Genomic DNA, 25,256 nt, shown 5'->3' on the forward strand with positions numbered 1-25,256 from the left:
AGATGCTAGTGCCCAGATTTACTGATGTGAAGTATGCAAAACAGATGCATCAATTAGAAACTTGAACCAAAACAGCTTTTTTTTTTTTTTTTTTTACCATTTGGAAGGAGTAAACAATTATTTCAGGGATTAAAATCAGCGCTTGAAACTCAGAGACTGCAGACAAAATTTTAAGGAGGCTTTCAACCATTTTCTTCCAGCTGTAGCCATTTTCCTTAGACTGAAAAATAAAAGGGAGGGGGAGGGGAGCAGCTTTCTTGCAAGAAAGCAAAGGAGAGCCAACAAAAAAATTTCTCAAAGGAATAGATTGCTCTTCATTGTGTAAGCAGGAAAAATAAATTTTAGTACAAGACAACCGAAAAGAAATGAGGTATAAATGAGGAATAAAACATGAGGTATAAATTAGCCTCACATTTATTGTCTAATTTTCCTTGTATCATGGGAAAGAATAACACTCTTGTTGTTTCTAATTGATAATCTGTGTTGGTATGCAACACACTATTTTAGTTCTGCTGTTCATTTGTAATGAGAGAGGAAATAAGGGTGATTATCAAGAAAAGCAGATTACAGTCTTGTTTAGAGAAGTCTGAATAACTCATGAAAAACGAATTCCAAACCTGTTTGATTAAACTAAAATGTATATTCAACATAAAATTGCTAAACCAAATCAGTCATTTTTGAAACATAATTAAGGTACTGTAAACCCAGAAAAGGTGTGTAAGGAGCAAACATGTGCATGGGTAGGTGTGAAAAGACAGAAATTACTGGGTATTCGCAGATGCTTGCACAACAAAGCTAACATTGAAATGAAGCCTAATGATAGTATATGGAGAGATGTCATGTCACCAAGCTTAGAGATGACAGAAAACAAACATTTTTTCAAACAGAATGCTTTTTTATGAAAAACATGATAAGTATTTCCTATACCCACTTTTTCATGCTTTTCTTTCCCTTAACTTCTATCTCTTTTTAGAGCACACCTCAAACTCCAGTACCTGGATGCTCCAGAGAACTCTGCTTCTGAGATTTCTCACATGGCATGACTTCATACATACCAATATCAATTCCATAATGCAAGTGTCCACTGCATAAAGACTCATGTGAAATTCATTTCCTATCTGACAGCCACCTGCTGATACACAGCAAATATAAATATGACTAAGCTCCACAAAGGCCACCAAGTTTGGGACCCTAAAAAAATCCCTGAGACACACAGCTGAGCAGTTATTGCAGGACAGGAATTTCTAGTCTGTTGTCCCAAGTCATCAAAAAATTAGGCCTTGGATTGTCAAAGGGATGCGAGTGAAACACGTGTTTGGTTTTAAATATGTTTGAAAGGAATTCATTTAGCCCTCAGGTGTTCCTATTAAACAAGAACCTCTGAGTAGTCCCTGATTTCACTAGTAAAAAATGTCCAGCTTCCCAAATATTCCTGGCCTGTTCTGAAGCGCCATTTCCTCAAATGTGTGTGCCACGTGACCTTACTCATATTGAGTCATACTTAATTGTCCCACTTAATTCTCATCAAGAGGACTAGAATAGCTTTATTGGTGACAAGGTATGCCTCCCTCAGCCTCCCATCTGGCTGGCTGTCCTGCTCCTGCATTGTTTTCCAGTATAACCTGTCTTTGTCTCCTCCCTGCCTGCACCAGCACTTGGGCCGTGCTCTGTGGTCCCTGCAGGGAGCCACAATATAATCCTTACTTACAGGGGATGGCACACCATGGAAAACCATGCAGCAGAAGAGCCTGGGGAGATGTGACCTGCTGTTTGGGTGGTGAAGGAAGCTGCTGTGCTCCCTAGAAACAGAGGCTGCCTTTTCCAGAGTGATGAGACCTGTTGGAGATGCTTAGGAGTGTCATTGACACAGATACAAGAAAGTCTTAGGCTGTAGCCTAGATTTAAATGGAAGGCCATGGGTACTGATGCCTTGTCAAGGCTGACCTAGAACAGAGGCTAGACACAGCTAAAGAATAACGTAGGGATTTATTAGGAGGCTTCGATGGATACACTTTGGGCAGCACAAGAGCCCAGCCAGGATAAACCCAAAATGGTCACAAAATGCATGACTGGTCATGAGGTCTCATACTTTCATAAGTTCTGGTCCATTTGCATATTGGAGTTAATTGTCCACTTATAGCTTTATGTTATGAAGGCCCACCCTTCTTGTTTTTTTTCTCTTTAATACACATTGTTTATGCTCTTGGGCCTGAGATTTGGATCATTTGTCTGTGGTCCTCAGCTAGAGAAGGAATTATTTTGTCAACCTACTCTGTGAGGAGAACTTACTATCCCTTAATATGAAGCTCAGAAATACACACTAAAGAAGTACAGAATCTGAAAAATATAAAAGCTAAAACCTGAGGCATCAGTATTTTTTTCCCCTTATTTTGGGGTTTTCTTTCTCTTTTTTTTTTTTTTTTTGTATTAACATATATCTCTATGCTGGCTATTCTACGCATAAAAACACAGTACACAGTTAAGAAAAATCAGTTTTAAATTTTGAAATATTAAGATTTTAAGAAGTATAAGACAACCCCCCTCCAGAAAAGTGAACATAAGCAGACATGCATTATAGAGGGCAGGTTTCTGAAGTCTGCGATGTCCTCCTGGATTTCTATTGCATTTCCTTCAAAGTAATTTAATTTAAAATGCTTAGCCTTGGAAACAGAATATTTGGATTCCTGTTTGGATTGTCTTTCTTTGAACAAGTGCTTAAAAAATAAAGCATTCTAATTTATTTTGTCAAATTAGAATGGGTACAGCAGACTCTGATCCTGGGCTTCTACCATCCTTATATTAAAATCACACACCAAAATTCCTTGGCTTAGCCTTATCTGCAAAAATACTTGCAAGAAAATACTTACTATTCTTGTCGCATTCCTGTGAATGCTAACAGTATGGGCATAGCACAGCTCTTTTTTCTCTTTTTTTTTTTTTTTTTTTCTCTCCTTAGAGTCCACAGGCCAACAGCTGGAAAGACAGAATTTATCTCACATTTTCCTCTGGAGTCAACACTGGTGCCAGTTAACCTGAATAATTGAGGGTGGTGAAACGGCAAGCTCCTGTAAATTTGTATATGAACACTAGATGATGCTATATAACTTTTCAATCTCCCTATCACTTTCACATGTAGCTGAAATAAAAATTATCTAGAATCAGAAGACTGGACTAGAACATGTTTTTAATATGTTGGCAAGTATGCACATGTACCAAATCAGATCACTGAAGTAAAAAATTGATATTTTTCCCCCAGTCAGATGTCTCCATCTCAATTGACAGGTGCAAAGAGAGGGTACATCTAACTTTACGGCTACTTGTGCCAGACATTGTGGCAATGTGCTACAGAAGGATTTTAAACAAACGTTTAATAGCAACAATGCTTTCCAAATGCTTTAGCAAAAAAAACTCTTTGTCCAGCGGTTTTTATACTGGACCAGGTATCAACTCTTTTTCTGCAGTCAGGATAATTCCTCAGACTGGCATAAAGATCACATGCTGTGCTTGGACTGTTAGCTTGGTTTTGGAGCCATTGTGGCTCCTGTCTTTCCTGTAAGAAACAGCTCCTCTGATCCCTATGACCCTTGTGTGTATGATGTCCTTATGACACAGTTCAAACACTAACCAAGTGCTGAATCCATGTCTCAGGGGGGATATAGTTACAGACACAAACAGGTCCCTGTCCAGACACGGTGAATCTTTCATAATTTGCAGAAATATTGAATGGGAGAATCTCAAATGTTACTGTCTGGGAAGTGGACTAGCAGCTGCTCTTGCCCAGAGAGGTTTTGATCTGTGCAGTTTGAAGAACCCCTTGGTCAGGGGCAGTGCCCATGCACTAATGTGCTCACCAGGCTGCCAGGGAAATAACTCTGTGTCGTGCCCATTTCACATCAGTGCTGCAGTCACCATTACCTCAGTGGCTTGAATCAGGCTGTTTGGATGGGTAGTTGATGAGAGCACATGGGCCTGAGTTACACTTCAAAACTGCTTGAAGAAATAGTTTGACCCTTTGCCAAAGCTTTGATAGTAATTACAAGATGCACACAGACTCCCAAGGGCTCACAGAACATCCTGCAATGAGAGAGAGTGTCACCACAACAGTCATTGAAGAAGACATTTATTCTTTAAAGAGGGCTCAAGGAAAGTTTTCTCATGTGTTTTTTTTGTGGGCTTTAATGGTAGTGAAACCTACAGAACTAGAATTTCTGGTATTCAAGCTATTAAAAGTCCAGTAAACAAAATGAAAGCTGAATTTTTGCTTCAACTCAGTTAAGCATCTTTAAAATTATGATGGATTAATGGAAAGTGCATGCAAATGAAAAGTGGGTAAAAACATTTTAGGATTTTTTTCCTTGAAACAAATTAACCCAGTCTTCTTTGAGAAAAAGGACTTAACTTCCCTGAGTTAGTCTCTTACTCATGTCTCATTCCAGAACAAGATCTGAAGGGTAGGTGAGGACAACGTGGCAGCAAATATTATCATGACTTTGGAGGACTGTATCTGGAAATCATAAGGTACATGGCCAGCATCAAACAGGAGATGGGATGCACTGCCTGGCTCTGTGCCTGAGCATCAGCAGCTCCAGCTCAGAAGAGAGAGCCTTCCTTTCCAGTAACTACAGATTTCCTTTTGAAAGAAAAACTTCATTATAAAACTAGGAACATTTACTTTGCTGCATTAAATTATTTTTATTTTCCTTATGCTTTTTAAGTCATACAAAATTTTTGTAAATGCAAAGACAATTGATGGTATAATAAAATCCATTACTACAATTCATTACTATTATTCACATAAGTTCTCAGGTTATATGAAGTATTTCAAGTGATCAGAACATATTTTTTTTCTAGTCATGGCAGAAACAATCAGTGATTTGAAAATTTATGTTTACCTTATAGCAGTTGGTTTAGTTAAGCTTCTAAATTAAATCTGTCAGTACTTAAATCAGTGTGAAGAATCCTGTGCCAGCTTAGAGGAGACAATGACCAAAATGTCCAAGAAATCCTAAATTGGGGATGGCCATTTTAACAAGAGTGTGAGATTAGCTACTGACTTTAATGGAGCCAAGATTTAGCCCCAGAAGATTTAAAGGAATATCTCTGCATATTTAAGACTTGTTGCTTCCTACACATGCCTCTTCTACAATTACAAGACAACTTGGACTGTAGGAAAAGCAGGTGGGTTTGAAAAGAGTGGATCACAGCTCTTTTGAGCAACTATGACTGCATGGCAGGGTAAGTTTATGTGCCTTCCTTGGGCTTTCTTCCTCAATAATGAATGAAACCTGGAGGGCATCCTCTCCTGTATATATATCTCATTAATAACTGATTAAGTTGGCCAAACAGAAACACTTGGATTTACTGCTGACATTGGTGGGATAGATACCAAATTAGCCTCACATTCAGACTCAGAACAGGGGGAGCAAAAAGATTGATTCTGCAGCACCTTTTTCAGCACAAAGGCATTGCCTTAAGCTTAAGGGTCAGTTATGCTTCAATTATGGTCTCTCGCACTTCAGATCAATAAAGGATTATCTCAGATCTGTCCTGCAACATCCTGATTTTCTGTGGGCAGCAGCATCAGCTGTCCTGGGTTTACATATTGCTATGGCAATGTGACCCAGAGCCTTTTTGCAGGACTCCAGTGTCACTGGGACTGTCCTTACTTCACAAAGCTCGATTGTTGTTTTGCCCGTGATAGAATTACACCAGGGTAGATGTGTTGTGCTGAAAAACATTTCTCTACAGGGACTCCAAACAAGATCAGGCCATCACCATTATGTTTTCTGTGAAATGGAAGGAGTGCAGGAGGGGGATAGCATGGAAGAGCCCAGCATGTCCCTGGAACTTGCCCTGCTGGGATTGCCTCTGCCCATTCCTTGACGCTGACACTACAACGCACCAATACTGATTTCTCAGGCTCCTCCTCGGAAATACTCCATCCTTGCCTCCCCCTCCTCTCCCTCGCCTGCACCATCTCCACGGAATGGAAGAGGGGCTGCTTGATGAGGTGGCAGCAGGTGAAGTCACCATAGAAACCGGGGCTCTGGCCTCATCCGCACTGCGAGCGAGCGGCTCCCCCGCAGCCCGCAGAGAGCGCAGAGCTGCTGTGCTGCAGCCACAACTGATCCTCTGCCTGCCATCTCAAACCATCTAAAGCAATATCAGCCAACACAAGGCAGCAGATCTGGAGAAAATAATTTTCTCACTTGCTCTGTAAATCAGAATCAAAATTCAGTCTCTGAGTCAAAAGCCTTGCAACAAATCTGCCATGTGTACTTCTCAATACACCTACAGAGCTTTTTTCTGTGCACACGCACCAGCTGGAAAACCTGATATCCTGATTTTATTGTCTTGATGTGTGCCAGAGTCCTCTAATTTCTCTGAAAGTACTAGGGCATTATGTAAGAAGCTTGGATGTGATCCAGGATGTAGATAACAGCATAACAGGCCTGATAAAAAGCCCAGCAAATTGTTGAACAAAGGATCTCATTCACTGTTGATTTATTAATCAGCAGCTTGCCTAAATACAGTGATTTTCATAGGATTTGTAAGTGTGAATTAACAACTAAAATGTCCAGCCATCATACACAAAATCCAGTAAGACATAGAAATGAAAAAAACTGATTTTCAGGATTACTTATGTTGAGGTCTCACAGGTGTTTAGGACAAAAAAGGAACAGAGATAAATTTGACAGCATTTTCTAAAGTTTCTAGTCTAAGAGTTACCTCTGAAAATTGCATTAAGCTTAGAAATTATATATACAAAAATCCACTGATCCTAAAATGCAGGTTATAGTGAAAAAATAACAGAGAAACCAAAGAAAAAATAAAGAGAGAGATTATCCATAAGAAGAGGACAAAAAGGCAGAGAATATTTCAGGAGGTATCACAGGTGGAAAATAAGCTAATTAGCTAACATCAGGTGTTGGAAAATCTAGGTGGAATTTTCATCTGGAAGTTTATGTATATGGTAATGTAATGCCACCTGGAAGTCAGAGTAGGAAGAGACAGTCCCAGCCTAAACAATTATACACATCCATAAGTTATCAAAGCAAGCATAACAAATTAACAAGGAGGAAATAAAAATTTAATTAACATTAAATGAGGAATAAATAAAAACATAAAACACTCTCAAGCCTCTCAGCTAACAAAATGTAGACTGTTTATTCACCTGTTTCCTCACGTCTTCCCTGTCTTTCCAAGCTAAGGACCTAAGTCCCCTAGCACTCAAAGGGAATTGGGCATTCTAGTGCCTACAAATAAATGAAGAATAATCACCTACTGTGGAAACCCCTGAAAAGTACTGTGTTTCCTTGGTCACCAGATGTGTGAGACCAGGATGGCCTTGCATCTCCCAAACTCTCCTTAGGCACAGAGGAAGGAGCCTGCAACCCCCCTGGGATGCTAGAACCACTGTTTTCACTTGCTTCAAGCTGTGGTGGAGCACCATGGGGTAAGAAGCTCTGCAGTCTGCCCAGGAAAGCCACAATGAGGACTTCAAAGATTAAGATAGACAACAAGACCTTCATACTGGTTGTGGGCCCCCTCTCAGTGTGATGCACAGGTTGTGGCACAGCCTCCCTGTCAGGAGAAAGCAGGCAGACCCCAGAACACAGCTGGCTCACGACCAATCTCTTTTAACACCAGTCATTTAAAGTCTGAGATCACCTGCAATTGATCATCTGCAACAAAAATACTTTATATTTGAAATCTCTTCCTGAAAAGCTGTTTGAACATACTGGTACTGCATTAGTGTCCAAGGGAACATTGTTTACCTTCAGCAGCCAGTAAGCATGTCATACAAAATGCAACGAGACTGATTTATCTAGAGGAATTCCATATTTTGGCTTTCATTCCCACAGTCTTAGCTATAAAATTTTCTCTACTGTTCCTCTACCATTAGCCTTATTAAATAATCAATGAGGTTTAGATCCTAATGCAATATATAGACTATTCAGATATATGCATGCATGATTGCATTTATGCAAGTCTGCTGTAATCTTATCTTCTGAAAAGAGTATGAGAAAGTAGAATGGCAGCAAACACAGCCATACAGAGACCTTTTTCAGTGTCTTAAATTCAAAATTGGTACCTTTTTTAATCATTCTAGTAACATAAGATATAGCAATTCCAGAAGAGACAGAGAGAGACTGATAGAATTTTTTTTATCATGAGAAATGGTTGAGCAGAACTGACCTGTTTCAGGGCATGTTCAGTATCAGTTGTTATCTCTGAACAATAAGTAGAATTGATTGCTGTAAAAAAAAAGCCATGATTATGAAACTTCCGGAAGTCTTTGAAAAGGCTGAATGAAATGTGTGATAACAAAATTAGAACTAAGCCTTTATTTTAAAAGAATTTAGTTATTAAAAGCAACAGACCTAATTTCACCTAGTTTTATTCTCCATTGGTGGAACAGAAGATGCCTCTAATTTTCATTATAATTTAAATATTTTGTGCCTTCTTACAATCTTGTGAGTCTGAGAATCCAGTGAGAGGCCTGAATGCAAGAGAGGTCTGACACAGTGCATGAGATCCAGACTTCCAGAACTGGGATACAGGTGACCCCTCACAGGTATGGTCGATGAAGCTGCTTCCTTTACATAACAGTAAAAGGCAACATGACCTACTTCTCCCATGGGAATGACTTGCCAGGGAAGGTGCAGATGGCATTGCTGTACCTTTGGTGGGGCATCCTGTCCCCTTGGTAGGTAGGCTCTGCTGATGAACAGAAGGTGCAGCCTCAGTGTGCCATGCTATAGCTGTCTCTGGCTGAGAAGTTGCTGCTAAGGAGGAGGAGGAGAAGGAAAAAGGAAGTAGAAATGGCAATCAGACCACCATGATTTTATATAATGATCTGGCTAAACAGGTATGCCAAACTATGTGTCTTTTAACAAATTATTTGGTGCTGTTATTTCTGTTCTACTGAGTTGCATGAACTTAAAATATATGGGGTTTGTTTTTTCAGTCAGGTATTATTCCTATCTAACATCAAGGTTACTTCTTTTTGAAGTGTGATGATTTGGTGCTGTGCAATTCTGCTATGCAGTACCTCTGGAAAGCTTTTCCATTTACAAGTATATAAGAAAATAGAAAAGTTGTAATATATTCATTGTTTATTCTCAAATTACCTCTTGTGGTGCTTTGTCAACATATTAGAAATAGGTGAATTGAAGTCTCAAAGTTATCTTTTTTTTTTTTTTTTTTTTTTTTGTATGGACAGAGAAAACAGGCCTTGGCCTGGGGTAGAATTAGTTGTGTGCAGCACATCCTCCTGGGCAGGGAGATAAACTGCAGCCTCTGCCAGCTGGGACAGTGCCAGTGCCATGAATTAGCACAGCATGCTCCAGAAGCTTCTCTTTCTGAGCAAGCATAACCCAGCATATTCCCAAGAGGGCAGAGGAGGTGAGTAAGCAAGTGCAGAAAGTACAGAAATTGTGAGCCACCCAGGCATTTTCCTGGAAAAGCATCCTCTCCAAGCCACTCCTGAAATCTGTTATTAAAGTATTCTCTGCTGAAAGCTAGGAGGTCATGCTTTGGTCACACTTTTGGGGTGTTATGTAAAGGGATTATCTTCTTAACTTAGGAAAAGAAACTTATGTGACTTAAGCTAAACTCTGCTTGGAGGAGAAATTCTTCCTCTCCTTTCTCTTCCTCTACTTTCATCTCTTGCTTAACCGCACACAACTTAATGCAGTTGTAGGCAGAAAAATGTGTCTCTACATGAGCAAGCAATAATGGGCACTAGAAAACAAGGTATCTTGTTTTCTCTTGTTGACTCTAATTTGAGTCAAAACAATTCTAGCTATTGAAAGCAGAAAAGTAATGAAAAAGTCATAAGTATGCTCTACCAGGGTGCAGCAGGTTGCCAATGCTCTGCAGAAAAATAAATCTAAGGTGGGAGAATGAAATAGAAATGAAGAAAACAAAATAAGGTGGAAAAGAGAAAGGGGGTGAAGCTAGAGTGTGATACTAACAGGATAAGAATTGTCATACAGAGCCAGATCCAAGATTTTTTATCTTACTGATAGGTGTCTAACTGTGGTCAATAGTAGATGTTGGAAGAGAATGCAAAAACACATAGTAATATCTCTCCCACACCATCTCTCAGATCAAAAAAATAGTCAGAGGAGAGGTGCGTTTTGAGCATGTTTGTCCTTTTTTGTCGCCAACTAATTTTTCTTCCATTACTTTCTTCAATCACTTTTTAAACTCATGCAGACCCTTATATTCCCAACACGCCGTGTCAGGGAGTTCAATAGCTTAACCACAAGGACTGTCTTCCAGGTGTTTGGAATGCATCACCTGCTTGTTTCTTTCCTTCACGTTTGCATCTCTGCACCATTTGTGTGGGGAGACGCTGTGAGTAACGGTGAACCTTTTACACTTGTTTACCTTCCTCACTTGAGATTGTAGGGACTTGCATCACATTTGTCCTCAGCCACCCTGTCTCATGTCTGAAGACTCCTACATATCTCATCATTCCTTGAGCAGAGGCACTTCAGGCCCTGGCCACCCTCCTCTGAACCTTATCCCATTCCACCAAGCCTGGTTTGAGACAGAGAACCAGAACTGCTCTCAGTAATCAACATCTCTCTGCACCAGGGAATTATGCGGGACCAGTAATTATATTTTCTGGTTTGTTCTCTACTTCTCACTAAATAATTTCTGATATTCTATTTCCATTATTTTTCCCTGACATTTGAGCCAGTGTATTTGTACAACTGTTCTGCACCACATCAGTGTTTCATTTATGAATGACAATGGTCAGCCGAGATCCCCTTGTTTTCTGTGTGAAATTAAGATCTTTCGTTCTGTGTACTATATCAATCCACAGGTTTTTAGTGACTCTGCAATAAAATCTGCTCATAAATGGAATTTTTTACTGTATTAATTTGTATATATGGGCCTCTTCATACTGCACTTACCCAAGGGTAGATATAATTATTGTATCTTTTATATCATGATCTGTTAGTAATAGAAAATGCCCACAGAGATCTGGCAGAAAATTTCCTAGTGGAAATACATCTTATATTAGAAAAAGAGTACTTTAACTTGTATTGATTTTATCCATTTTCCCCAGAAAAGTAAATTATATGAGTAGAATATTTTTGTGCCCATGTCAATTTTTATAACTCTGTCAGCACTAATGTTTAGAGAGAATGGAAATTTTTGATAATTAAGTCAACCATACCAAACCACACTGAGAAATTGCCATTTTTTACCACCATAAGATTGATCTTTACTATCAGACTTATGGCCTGACAATGTAGGTGAAGACAATCTGATGATCTGGTTTTCATTTGGCCACCACTGCAACAAAATAAGAATCTGTACCTTTCCAAAAGCATGATCAAACTTGTCATAAGTGGTATGAGATGCCATCACATTGCATAATTGTTTTCTGTAGAAAGTTCATCCAAGCAACTCACCACCAAGGGAGCAGAAAAGATGGTAAATAATGTCCAGTGCTTAAAAGTAGGGACTGTTGTTCTTGTCTTTCTGAATGATATTGTGTAAATGAAATGTTATGTTGTTGTGATGTCCTTAATACTTCTATTCTGTTTATTCACTGAGATTGGGACCTAGATATTCTAGCAAAGTCAATCTAGTGTTTTCATAGGAAATTTTCTCAACTCCTACTCCAGAAATATTTTTTATTTTCATTCCTCATGTTTTCAATCAATTATTTTCTTTACTTGGTATGATCGCATTTGTTTTTTATGAGTTTCAAAGGCCAAAAAAAATCATTAAATATTAATAATTTTAAAAGTAGCTTTTCATGGTCCCAGTGATTTTCTTATTCAGCATTAACGTTCCATTTCTTATTTTCTGATTGTCCTCAACTCATCACATCTATATATATCCCGTTCATGCAGTCCCAGGACTGGAGTCTGGAGGACAGGCACCTGCATGGGGGGAGTACCTTCCTGCATGCCACATATGCTGGTTTAGATGTATTGAATCCTGCATGGCATATCAGGAGATGTGGAGATGACTGTCAGGAGCAGGGGAGCTGGAAGGGGGGCAGCCCGTCTCCCCTGAGCTTGCCATCACCCAAGGACTGCACAAGAACCTCAGAGATAAGTATAACAAGAACCTCAGAGATAAATATTTATGTCCATGCAATGTACAAACCCATGCATATGTTTGTATATTTTGTTGGCATCCTAGCACGTGTATGCACGCACATTTGTGCACGTATTTATTCACAGTGTATGGGTGTACATACAGTTCATATATAGATGTATGCATGCGTGTATACGCTGGTATACCTATGTGCACGAAACCATCACTTAATCATCCTTCGGGAGGAGTTTCCAGCCGGCAAACCCATTCTCCCCACGGCTGGAGGGAAGCGTCCGCCGCCCCTCCCGCCGCCCTGGCGCTGCCGGGGCTGAGGCAGAGCCCAGGAGCTGCTGCAGGGGGAGCGAGAGGGACCCCAAAAGGAGCGCTGCTGCCCTGAGGCTGTTCTTGCTGGGTGTTCGCACAGACACAGGTGCGTCCGGGACACTCCCACACACAGCCATTACACGGCAAGGGGCCCTCCTCGGAGGGAGGGGAACCAAAGCAAGCCTTTCCCCTGTTTTTCTTTGTTTGTAGTTGGGAAAGACTTCAAGCGCAAAGTCTTAAGAGCCTCCTGAGGTGCTTCAGAGCAAAGGTAAATTCACCTCACGATAGAGCAGAGAGGTAAAACAGATTTGCCCGCGACACGAGTAAAGAAAGGGTCAGTGACCCGCTGGTCCCCGTGTCGAGGCGCGTAAATAACCCCAGGGAAGGATCTCCACCAGCCCAGAGACGGGGCTGCCTTTGTCTCTGCCCCTCCGGGCGGCAGCGGGCTCTTGCCGAGGGGGCGCAGCCGAGGGCGGCGAACAAAGGGAGAAAGCTCTGTCAGCGCAGCCCTGCCCGTACAGGAGATGCCCGGCACCCCTGCCCGGCCCGAGCAGGCTCCCCTGGAGGGGACGCTAAATAATTGATCATCATCGATTGCCCGCATGCACTGGGAAGCGAGAGCGGGCGCATCCCTTGCTTGCAGCCCGCTCCTTCCCCCATTCGAGCTGTAATCCTATTCCACCATGTGCAGATAGACGAAGGGACGTAATTCAGCCTTCAGGCCTGGGCGGGGTTCTCGCCGTTTAATCTTTTCCTTTCTCTTCCCTTCGCTGCTTTCTTCCCTTCCCTCCCCCGTCCCCCCCACCCCTTCCGTCTCGCAGGCCCGGTGAGGTCAGCTCATGAATATTGCTTCATTTTCCTGAGAGGCTCCGGCAGCGGCGGGCACCTCGTGTGCGGTGCCCGGCTCTCCGTGCATGCATTTCGCCAGCCGGGCAGCGAACAAAGTGGTGGTGAGTAATGCAGATGCTTTAGATCCAAGCCTTTTTATTTTTTCCTTCTACTTTTTTCTTTCCTTCTCCCCAAAAAGGAAATATTATTCCTAATGATGTAGCATGAATGTTACATGTTACAAACGCACCAGGTATGAGAGGGGGGACGGGGGGCGGGGGGACCTTCAAAAATGCCCTCTGCTCCTTTAAACCAGGACAAAAGGCAGAAGCGCTCCCAAATCTTTAGCCGCGTTTGCGAATTCTCGGAGGCGCAGAGGCGGACGCCCGGTAGGACGAAAGGGCCAGAGCCAGGGGGATGCTCTGCCCGAAGTTCGGGGCACGGGAGAGTCCCGCGCTGGCCCGTGGAGCCACCGGACCGCTCCCTTTTGTTGCTTCCATTTATTTACCCCCTTTTCCGCCTGGACAGCTGTTCCCGACAGGAAAACCTGCGGAGACGCCGCGTCCCGGCGCCACGTGTGTTTGTCTCTGGGGAGAAGGTCGAGCTGCAGAGTTTTGTGAGGACAGAGATTTCGGACTTGATCTCAGACGGGGCTTTCGTTGTGCCAGTTAAAAATGTATATATATACATATATATATATATGTATATGTAAAATTAGCCAGCTTAACCCTAGGATGTAGCAGATCTTGGATTTTGGGGCATGCAGGGCAAGGGATTGTGTTCTGGCAGGTCGCGGTTGAGTCCGATGTCTTAGTTGCAGTGAAAGTTCCCTAAAAGATTCAGCTATAACATAGGGTTCCTGATGATAAATTTGTATTACGTTTCTTATATTTCATGCCTGTATAGCTCCAAACAATGGTAGGGTGGGAATTCTGTCTGTGGTGGCTCATAGAAATGTAAGGAAATATTATATAAAGTGTTGTCATACGAGTTTTATAGCTCTATACACCCATGTTTTTTTTTTTTTTTTTTTTAACTAATTAATGTTTGGGAAGTGTCTACCAAATTGTGTCATTTTGAGCAATAATTTCCAGAATATTGGTTTAAATCAGGTTATTAATGACAGTGCATTTGAGAGGAAATGATGTCCTCCTGCCAGTGACACAGAGCAAACACAGCCTCATTGTCTAGTATGTTCGAGGGAGTAAACCAATTGTCAGGGCACGGTATAGTCTCTACATTGATTTTGCCCAGTTGTGCTTCTTTCTTTATTCTCTGTTCTAGCAGGGAATGGTTAAGCCACGTTCTAGGAGGGAATGGGCAGGCCATGTTAGGAATGCTGTCATTTCTGCTGTTGTTCTCCCTAAGGGAGGTTGAATAAAGGCTGTGTGAAAACAGTTTGTGGATTATAGCCATTACTTTCAGAATATAGTGGGGTCATTAGCAGCATGATATGGCTTTTAACAGTCCTTTTTCATAATCTGTTGTGGTCATGAAAACTCTAGTTGTGTCATTATAGAGGCAAATTGTCAAGTGAGCATTCTTCAGAGAATGACACATAACATTTTGTTCTGGGTAACAGTGTATTCCTTGCTTCTTCTGTTTTGAAAGTGTGCTGGAGTGATTATGTCTGAGTCCTGTATAACCTATTGATATGCATAACTGGTAAAAAATATGAATCGGTCTTAAGTCCTGCAAGCACCTCTGGATAAAAAACTGGGGACATGTGTCTTTAGAAGCTGACGGCAAACCCCCTTTCCTTTATGACCGAGTCACCTTGCCCCGGAAGAGTCGCTGTCAAAGCTGAAGGGAAATCTGTAGCTGCTTCCACGTGTGCAGCCCTTTGTACAGTAGCTTTCCCCCACTCGGCTGTGATAGACGCTGGGACGAGGCCTTCTAGCAGGCAGACAGGTGCATTAGCAACGCAGCCTTGGTGGTGAGGACAAGGGAGAGGGAAGTTTGTGTGTGGGAGGAAATTCATCCCTGCTGTGGCGGTGCGGTGGGGGAAGGTTCAGCATCGGGGCTGGGGAAACGCCCCTAGGTGCAGACGGAGTGGGATCAGGTCTCAGCCTCAGCGGAGCCCTTCGGGCCCTTCCCGGAGCCGCTCCGGTTGGCTCGGGGCTGCGGCCTCTGTCGGATTCTCCCGAGCCGCTCCGGGTACCGCTCCGCCCGCAGGTGGGCGCGGGTCGGGCCGGCGGGGCGCCGCGACGGCGGGGAGCGGGCAGGCTGGCGGCGGCCGTGGCCGGAAAGCCCGTCTCCCTGTCCTCCCCGTGCCCACCCCGACCGCTTCTCCGGTTCTCCTTCCCCAGCTCTCGGGGCGGCGGCGGCGGAGGAGGCGGAGGAGCCGGCCGGTGATGGACGCGTCCCCGAGATAGCCGCCGCCATGAGCCAGCCGCCTGCAGGGGGCGCCGCCGCGGAGCCGCGCCTGCATCCCGAGGGCAGCAGCGGCAGGAAGCAGCCGCGGGCAGCCTCGCCGGCCCGGGCCCGCGACGCCGCCCCGCGCCCGCCGCCCAGCGCCGCCAAAGCCGCGCCCGGAGCCGCCAAAGCCGCCTCGGCGCGGCCGCCGCCCGGCCAGGCCCCCCGAGCCGCCCGCGGCCGCGCCGCCGAGAAGCCGGGGCGGGGAGCTGTCCAGCCCGGCGCCGGTGCTGAACCGCCGCCCAGCGCCGGGAGAGGAGGAGCCGCCGCCGCCGAGGAGCCGCTGCCGCCGCCGGGCGCCGCCGAGGAGGCGCCCCCTGCAGGGGCCGGCGGGGGCGAGCGGGAGGGGGCGGCGGCGCCGCCGCCCAAGCAGTGGCGGGGGAAAGCGGGGCGGTCCCCGCTGAAGGGCGCGGGGGAGGCGGCCCCGGCGCCTCCATCTTCCTCGGGCGCGGGGAAGGGCCGCGGTGCGGCGGCGGGCGGCGGCGGGTACTGGAAGGAGGGATGCCTGCAAAGTGAGCTCATCCAGTTCCATCTCAGGAAAGGGCTGGCGGCGGCCGCCCAGATGCAAACCAAGGGCAGCAACCACAGCAGCAGCAGCGGCAGCGCTGCCTCCGCGGCCGCCGCCCCGGCCGAGCCTCCCCCGGCCGCCTCCGCCTCCTCGCCCGCTGCCATGGCGGCGGCCGGGGCGGAGGGGCTGCGGCAGGGCGAGGCGGAAGGCGACGGCAGGAGCTGCGGCCCCGAAGTCGCCCTGAGCCCCCACCTGCAGGAGGAGATGGAGGAAGAGATGGAGAAGCTGCGGGAGGAGAACGAGAGCCTCAAGGTGAGGGGCCGGGGCTGCGGCGGGGGGTGGGGGAGAACCAGGGCCGGGCGGGGACCGGGCTACCTCCCGACGAGAGGACCTTCCCGGCCTCCCTCTCTTGCGGCAGGAGCGCTAGAAGCATCGTTAAGATGGCTCTGATGTTGGGTGTGCGGGTAGTACCACTTCCCTGCTTCGTTGCGGTTCTTATAATGAGCTGGATTGTATTTACCTGCCCTCCCTGCGGGGCGGAGCTCCATTTTGGCTGCCTTCTCCTATGCGTGCTGACATTTGTGCTTCTGACCCACCTGTTGCGTCCCTGTCCCCTTCTTGCCCCCGTGCCAGAACGAAATAGACGAGCTGAGGACAGAGATGGACGAGATGAGGGACAGTTTCTTTGAGGAGGATGCTTGTCAGCTTCAAGAAATGCGCCATGAACTGGAGCGAGCCAACAAGAACTGCCGGATCCTTCAGTACCGGCTGCGCAAGGCCGAGCGCAAGCGGCTCCGCTACGCCCAGACTGGCGAGATCGACAACGAGCTCATACGCAGCATGGAGCAGGACCTCAAGGTACAGACACGGGCAGGTGTCGAGAGGAAGGGAGCGTCTCAGATGGAGACACAACCATGCTCTTGGTCCTCATGACTCAGGCATTCCCATCTGTTCCATTGTGCACCCAGTGCAGCTCATGGAATAGCAATGGCCAAGATCTTCTTGGTAATAGAACCCCTTGCTGTATGTAGACAGGATATTTTCAGCTCCAGTCCTATCATTTTTTGCAAACGTAATGTGCAAGGAGTTACTCAAAAGCAAATTAGAAGCTAAAGGTTTTTGGCTCTTTATGATGAGTGCAAAACCTACCCTTCCACTGCAGAATTAAACCAACCTCACCAAACAGCCCCGTTGACTTTGAGGGGATTTTGTTACTCTTTAGTGAAAGATTTTAGAGGGTAAGCAGATTGAATACTTGCAGTCACAACACTAAATCCTTACTCTGTTTCCATCAGTAAAAAAACTGCTGTCATCTTCAATGAATCCAGGGTTTTTCACATCTACCTGAAAGCATAGACAAAACCCATCAAATTTCAATGTGTCATCAACTGCATTTCATCCATAAGATCTGAATGAACCACAGCCTCTTGCTAAGGAAAAGTTTCAGTCCTTGTTTAAAGATTGTCATTGGTAAAATACCCATCATGTCCATTCTAGATTGGTCCAATTACAGAGAAAAAAACCTTTCTTGACACAGTTGGAAGTTTAATTTCTGCTTCCATTCACTAGATATTGAAGGACTCCTGCTGAATGAGGACGCCTAAACATTTTTCAGTTGACTGGTCTCCCAGTCAACTGACCTTTTGTCATGGAAATGCAGACCTCTGTATAGCAAATGTGAGCTTGTTGGCCACACTTCTGCCCAGGACTCTAGTTACCCATGGCTCATGGGCTCTGTGGGCTGCAGTTTAAAATGTGAATTTAATACATGATTATGAACAAGGTTTTTTTTTTTAATTTTTTCTGATAAATATGATAGATGGATATGATGGATAAATATGTTATTCTCAGACCTGGTTTGGATCATCTTTTCTGAAAGTTTTCAAGCTTGTCATCACTATTATTAAAATTTCTATTTGATATTCCTTTTCCGTGCGTATTCAGAACCCACGTTTTCTGTTGTGGCTGTGACAGTTTTAAAAATACAGCTGCCCATGTGGATCTTGACAAAATAGAGTCTTCCTGATCAGAAGCAAAATCACCCCCTTCTCATGGGGGTTTCTGTTTGAAACAAGGATGTTTTGCACACTCAGAATGATGCTTAGGTGATGAGTTGAGACACACACATTTGCAGGCAGAATTTGGAGATGGGCCTTCATATCCTGAGTAAATTGTGATTCCAGTTTATAGAGTTGGCTTCTTTGTTGGCTCAGTGTTACTTTTATTAGCAAGTCATACACATGTGGGCTGGGGAGGGAATTGTTGAGGGCACTTCTGCTGAGGTGCTTGTCCGCCAGTACAGGAGATAGAAGCTAAGGCCTTGGATTTAGCTGGACAAAGAGCTTGCTTTAATTAGCATTTCTCCCATGTGTTTCCCAGTGTGACTGACTCATTGGAAGGAGCAGTGTTCTTGCAGAGTGTTCTCACTGTTCATGAATGTGTTCTGCTTTGGAGTAGGGATGAATGTCTAATGCCAAATTTCTGCCTAATAGAGTTCTGGGTGCTGGCTAACCGTAATTATAACTCGTGTGGTTTTAGGTAGTGTTTTCAAGTCCTCTTCTGAAGAAGGACTATCCAAATTTATATTGTTCATTTTGCAATATATTAGGGAACTTGATCCTACAGAGATACATTTTAATACAGCTGTCTGCAAGACTGTATCTTACATACGCCTGGATTAAAATGTATCTTGCATAAGTGAGTCCCATTTGCCATGTGATCTAGAATGCCCTGTATTTTTTTCCTGCATTAATAGCTATTACACCAGTTTTTGTGTCAAAAAATTAGCTACCAGTAATTACAACATGATTTGGTTTTATTTACTGATCCAGACTGTATCTATAGACTATAGGTTCTATTAGGGTGCTGTTTTAAATATCCCCCATGATTTTCCACTTACTTTGGTTGCACAACCAGATGAGCACTTTAATACTAAGTGTAGGAAAAGGCATCAAGCTAAAGCCCTGTGGTGTCTTTCTCAGCTCATTCTGCAGTCTCTTTGGGCTATGGTTATAATTGAAATTCCCCTCCACTTACTCTTTCTGTTGGGCATTATGTGTCCTGAGTGCGTGTGCAGTGGGGGAGGTTATTGAATGATCCTGTGCTACACTGCAGTGTTGTATCTGTAATTCACACACACTGGCTTTCTTGTCAAGGGAGGCTGAGTCACTAGCTGCTGCTGATTTCTGAAACCTTGGATCTTTCTAGATGCTTTCTTACCATTAGTATTTTTTTTCTCTACAGTTTTAGTATGTCCAAGAACTTCTGACATACTAACATAAAGTTGGTTTGAGTGAAAGCCATGAAGGACAGCTCGCTGAACTCCCTTAGCTAATGCTAAGTTGGATTAATTATGCTTGCCAGTGTTCTAAAAAAAGCAGGAAATTAGGCTTTTCAAACTATATTTCTGTGTGTCTAAATCACCATCAACACAGTGATTAGTGTATATTTAAATATTTTTGATGTGTGATTATAATTTCTGGTGATTTCACAAAATATAGTGCAAGTGGCTTGCAGGGCAAGATTCTCATTACTTTTCCTGAGGAGGAGGAATTAGATATTGTCATATGCCTTTTAACTCTATTCCTATGAAAATGCATAAAAAATCCCCCCAAACAACCAAAAACCTTAGTGTTTATTTCCATTGAAAATATCGGATATCATTGTGTGAACACAACGTCAGTAAAAATGTTGTTTGTTTGTATTTTGATCTTAAAATGAGCCAATGGTAGTAAATATTTTCATTAATTGTCCACCAAGGAGAGAGAAACTAGCAGAGTCAAAATAAACATGTGTCCATTTGCAGTCAGAGATGGACACGGGTAGAGAAGGCCTGGAGAAGATGGGCCCTGCTTTTAGATGCTGTAGCGTGTCAAGTATTTGAAGGGGTGTGTTTTTGGGCACTGAAAAGCATAAACTTGCTGTGTTTGAGAGAAAATAGATGATGCACAGTCTCCAGGGATAGTGAAGGTCCTGTTTAACTGTTGATGTGACAGAACCTAAGAAGGAGTTGGGGTTTAATGTCTGATGTGGTTTCCAGTGAAGTCCATAGGGATAATGTATAATTTTTTGGAAGGAATTGGCTTGAATTTGGAATTATTTAGAATTCTGTCTGTGGGTGTCCTTGTCTACCTGTTTCCTTGCATACCTCTTCCATCAAAACACCCAGAATTAGCTTTTATATGGATGCTTAGGCACTAAGCACTGCAGCAGTAAATGTGGTTTTTTTTAACCCTTCTTTTGATATACCATTTCATTTAGGTTGCAAAAGATGTGTCGGTGAGGCTTCATCACGAGTTAGAAAATGTGGAAGAAAAACGTACTATAACAGAAGATGAAAATGAAAAATTAAGACAGCAGCTCATAGAAGTTGAAATTGCCAAACAAGCACTACAGAATGAACTGGAAAAAATGAAAGAGGTTAGTATTGCTGTTTACTTCTACTCCAATTATTTGAAGAGCTTAGATTCTTCCTGATGAACTGTTTTTCTTCTACAACTTGGTTTGGGGGCAAACAGTATGGCAGTCAAAAGTTGAAAGTTGCAAGGAGTGCTAAAGTACAGCTTGATGGTTGTGAAGCTGAGAAGAAACTAAAATATTTGGTGCTTTTTAGCAAAACAGGAACCAAGTGGTGCCTTTTTTTCTCTCTCTACTAGGAGGGAAATGTGAAGTTAGTGGTAACAAGAGTTCAGAGGCTTTGATACATTGTACCTATATAAATATTCATGCAGTAAGTGTGCTGAAGTGTGCCAGAGGCATCTAACTTTGCAAATGATGTTTTCCATAGGTTTTTACAAAGACCAGTAGTTCTTCCCTTGCTAACTACTACTGGGGAGTAGCAGGCACACTGAGACTGGGGATTTAGCCAACTCCCTATCTTGTTCAGTCGTGCTCTTTGGAGTGCTGGGAAGTGAGAGACTCTACCTGGCTTTTCAATCTAAGCATAATTTTTCATTGTATCTAATTAATCTTCAAAATTACTCCAGCTGCCATTATATAGATGCAAGATACTGTGCCATTAAGTAAGCAGAAAATTGCATTACAGCAGTATTAGCCAGGCTGACAGAGATAACAAAGCAGCAGTAAAATGAGAAACTGTTGACTAGGAATGACTTATCAGAAGTCCCTAAAAACAGCTCTCCTGTTTCCTCTTCAAGATTTAAAATTCAATGAATGCCCTCAATTTTCACATTTAGGAATATTCCCTAGTAGGAGCACCAGTGTCTTCTTTGATCTTGTATGAAGCAGAACAGACATATTTAGTTGTCAAAAAGGGTAGGAAATTTTGAGTTGTATGATGTTAGGGCATTTTTAGGAACTGCAAATGAGTCCTTTAGGTGATTTATTAAAGTATTAAAAACATTAAATTTTTTTCTTTACAGGAGCTGAATTTCAAGCATATTAGTAGAGGTTAAACAGGTGGTTTGTTCCACCTTCTGCTGCTTTCTCAGATAACTGCTGATTTTAAAAGGGCATGAAAAAAATCTGAGCTTTAGTCAGGTTTCCACTTATCTCCCTGAAACTTTCCCCTTCTGTTTTCTCTCTGGTTACTGCCATTAAATAGAGCTTGGTTTCCTCTTGAAAGAGCATGATCTTTCTGTAATTATCCTTGTAACTTGTCTTTAAGATTGGCTTTACTCTGAAGTTTTGTTATTCTTGTCCATTTGCACTCTACTTTCTTTTAGGTTCTCATCTCTGGCTCCTCCTTCTCTCTAATAGGTTATACTGCTGTAAAATCATTTTGCCTCCCTTTTTTGAAGCATCTTCAGATTACAGTGATGTTTGGTGGCAATTTAATAGTTTCTGTTCTTTGAGATTAAGCCAGTTAATGGATTTCTTCATCCCTGTCATCACTAGTCACTTTCTCCATGTCGTGGCTCTTCCCTCTGGCCCGCTATGCGGAGCTACGATTCTGTGCTCCCGCACTGCTCTCCACTCCCTTCTTTGGCTTGTGTTTGGCCCTTTCTGGTTTTGCTGTTGGTATCAATGAAAGGGTGCTGGAGGCTCCAGAAGAGACGGTGTCATGTTTAGGGTTTCTGTTACACAATAATGGTTTTCATGAAGCTGAAGCAGATGGATGTTTCCCAGTGGCACAGAATGGGGGCACTGAGCCAGAATGAAAACGTGAAGTAAGGCTTGACACCATAGTAGGGGTGGAGTGGACAAAGAGTCAGAAATACATCCTTATACTGAAGAAGGGAGAACTGCCTTATGTGTCATCATGATTGGCAGGATTTATGTATTTCAAATAGGCTGCTGAGTTAATTTCAGCAGGTGAATGCTGATTTTCAGGCCAGGACTTTCAGCACACCATGGGGGAAGATGGAGGATAGGTGAGGAGGTGCAAGTCAGAGAAAAAAAAAGTTTGAAGCAAAGCCAAATTATTATTATGCACTTTGCAAATATGCCATGACTTGGGGGACTCATGGAAACATGCTTGTAAAGAATAGTAAATCTTACAGAATTGAAATTTAGAATCTGTGAAGAACCTATTCAAATGTTAATACAAAAACACATGAAAACAACTGAAAGCAGTCTGCATTAGAATTTTTCTGTGACAAATAATTTTTCTTCTTCTCTGGCAAGTGAAGGTTTCATGCATTTTAAATGTCATTGTGAGGTAGTCATTATGTTAATTTTCTGTTTGTTTGTGAGTTATTTTCCTCTAATTTCATGGATTTACCACCCTTTCTCATTTTCAATTCAGCCATTATTACCAATGGAACCTCCTGGTTAAGGGAGTTCTACTCAGCTTAAATTGAAATATGGGGAAGACCTTTGTCTGGTTTGTGATCTTTGCTTTATTGAGCTTAGAATTAATTGGAAAGTATCTCTCTAAAGAGAAAGAAACATTTTTGTTTCACAGTATAATAAAAATGCTTGGAGATGTTATGATTGATTTCTGTACTTTTGTCATCAGATCTACTGCAGAAACCCAAACCTTTCCATTCTTAAAATCTATTTATGTACAGCTACCATGAGAAATTTCTTGTTCTTTAATAATGAACAGTGTGAGATATCAGAGAATTAAAATATGACTTAATAGAAAATGTAAGAAAGAAAGCATAATGTTTTGGTAGGTAGTCTCTAGGGCAGGACCAAAGCCAAAGTTTTCTCTTTGTGGATTCTCTGTTGTTTCAAAAAGCATGGAGACTTGACTGAAAATATGCAGAAAAGATAAAAGCTAGCAGATGTGTTGGTTTAGAGTCAAATCTGGAGTTCTCCAGTGAACATTTGGGTGAATATAGACATATGAATGTATTTGTCCATTTATGTAAAGATGTAATTGTAGTTTGCCTTCTTGATTTGGAGTTTTGGAAAAAACAAATTATCATAAATTCCACAAGTTTGAAATTGTTGTCGATGGCAGCAGAAGCTTGCAAGCATCCAGGATTTGGAAGGTGTTCCAACAATGCATTCATTTTTTATCAGTTACTTTTGCTGTCAGTCCCCTAAACTGCAGCTATTTGATGGAAAGTTATTCCTGCATATATCCACACAGACACACAAGATTTTTAATCTGTGTTGGTTTTATTTGTAGCAACTGCTGCTGATTTCTTCTTTAATATTGGTTGCTATCAACTGTAATCCTTTTTGGGAAGGCAAAAACAAAGTAGAGGAATTGTTTCTAGCAGGAAAGAGAAAGCAACAGTAACTAGATGTAATTTTTCAGATATTAAAAAATAAATTAACATGTTAATAATAGTGAACATGTTTTATTGATTAATTAATTAACTTTCATTAATTCTTTGTTAACAAGTAAAGCCTAGATTATGCTTATAGATCTTTCTGTTATCATGAACTAAAAATTAATTTGTTTGCTGTAGCTATGTAGCAAACACCCCGCTAGCTGAGGTTTAGTGGTTTGTTGTGAAACAAATGATGTAGAGGGAAAATATGGTTGTTGTACTGGACCCTGGGCTTTATAAATCCTTGTTGCAATGCAGACATGCAATGGCAAGAAGCACAGTGTTTTTCAGGGACGTGTTGTGGAAACCCAGAGCACTGGGAATATTTCTCTGTCTGCTCTGGGGTGTCCTGACCCCCAGGGGAACGCTGGCTTTGACCCTCTTTCATGGAGAAAGCTTCCTAGACTTCAAGATAGACCAGAATCCACAAAAGTGTGAAATAGATTATAGAGAGTAGTGTAGGTGCATCCCTTAGGTGAGAAATTTAGGTTTTGGGATTTTTAGTATGTTGTGGATGGAAGCAAGATGAAGTGCACAGGGTGTCATCCTGGGTTTCTTCTTCATGCTTCTTCTTCCTCCTTCTTCTTCATGGGTTTGGGTTGCATTTTGTAATTGGCCAGAAAAGTCCACATAGGGGCTTTTAGGGATCAGTTATTGGGTTAAAAGGGCAAATAATCCAGGTGTCAGCTCTTAATTGGATAGTTTAGTCTTAAAAGACCTTGTAACAAGAGATTGTTAGCCATTTTGTACCTTCTAATGAAAAGCTGCCAAACTCACAGTAGTGAGACTATTTGACTGATAAGAAATAATAAACACTTGAGTCCAAACATGAAATACTGTCTCAAGTGCCTTCAACCCAGAGACACCAACAAGTGGTACCACCACAATGTGTCTCTCTGAATGGGTATGGATTGCTGTGCTACTGCTCCATGCTGGGCAGATGCAAGGCAGCTCAGTTCTTACAGCTGCTTTAGGGTGCTGTTGTCGAGCCACCATTTTCTTCTTCTGAGCACAGACTTCTAGTTGAGATACACAACCTGTGATAACCATGGCACTGAACCAGAGATGTCTTTTGTGCGTCCAGTTCAGAGTGCAGGCAGAGGTGTCTATGCCTCCCTATGTGGGTCTGTGTTTTGCTGTAGTGGTGCCTGTCTTGTCAATCTGGTTCATACACTGCATGGGAATGGAAGAAGGCAACAGGATCTGGGGAGCTGGGCACTGGAGCTGTCAGGAAAAATCTGAATTCTGTTCCTTATTTTGACACTATCCTGCTGTGGGACCACAGGAATGTAATTACACTTTTCTGCTTACTCTTGCAACCTTTGCCTGCCCTGTTTAAGCACAGATTAGCTCTTTATACTTCTCTGAGTGTTCAGGCTGCAGAGACATCAGAAGGATAGCTGAAAATTTCACTTAAAAAG

The 25,256-nt window shown here is 42.9% G+C and overlaps 1 protein-coding gene across 1 annotated transcript in view; it reads left to right on the forward strand.

Moving 5' to 3' along the window:
- The first annotated feature begins 13,235 nt into the window (after positions 1-13,235).
- Positions 13,236-25,256, forward strand: part of MTCL3 (MTCL family member 3) — a 30,698-nt gene continuing 18,677 nt past the window's right edge. Inside the window, exons 1-4 of the mRNA XM_059467749.1 lie at positions 13,236-13,346; positions 15,534-16,459; positions 16,781-17,005; positions 20,408-20,566. Coding sequence (XP_059323732.1) covers positions 15,608-16,459; positions 16,781-17,005; positions 20,408-20,566 — 1,236 coding nt within the window. The 5' untranslated portion in view covers positions 13,236-13,346; positions 15,534-15,607. The remainder of the gene's footprint in view (positions 13,347-15,533; positions 16,460-16,780; positions 17,006-20,407; positions 20,567-25,256) is intronic.

The sequence above is a fragment of the Ammospiza nelsoni genome, chromosome 3, assembly GCF_027579445.1.
Source record: "Ammospiza nelsoni isolate bAmmNel1 chromosome 3, bAmmNel1.pri, whole genome shotgun sequence".
Lineage (NCBI taxonomy): Eukaryota > Metazoa > Chordata > Aves > Passeriformes > Passerellidae > Ammospiza > Ammospiza nelsoni.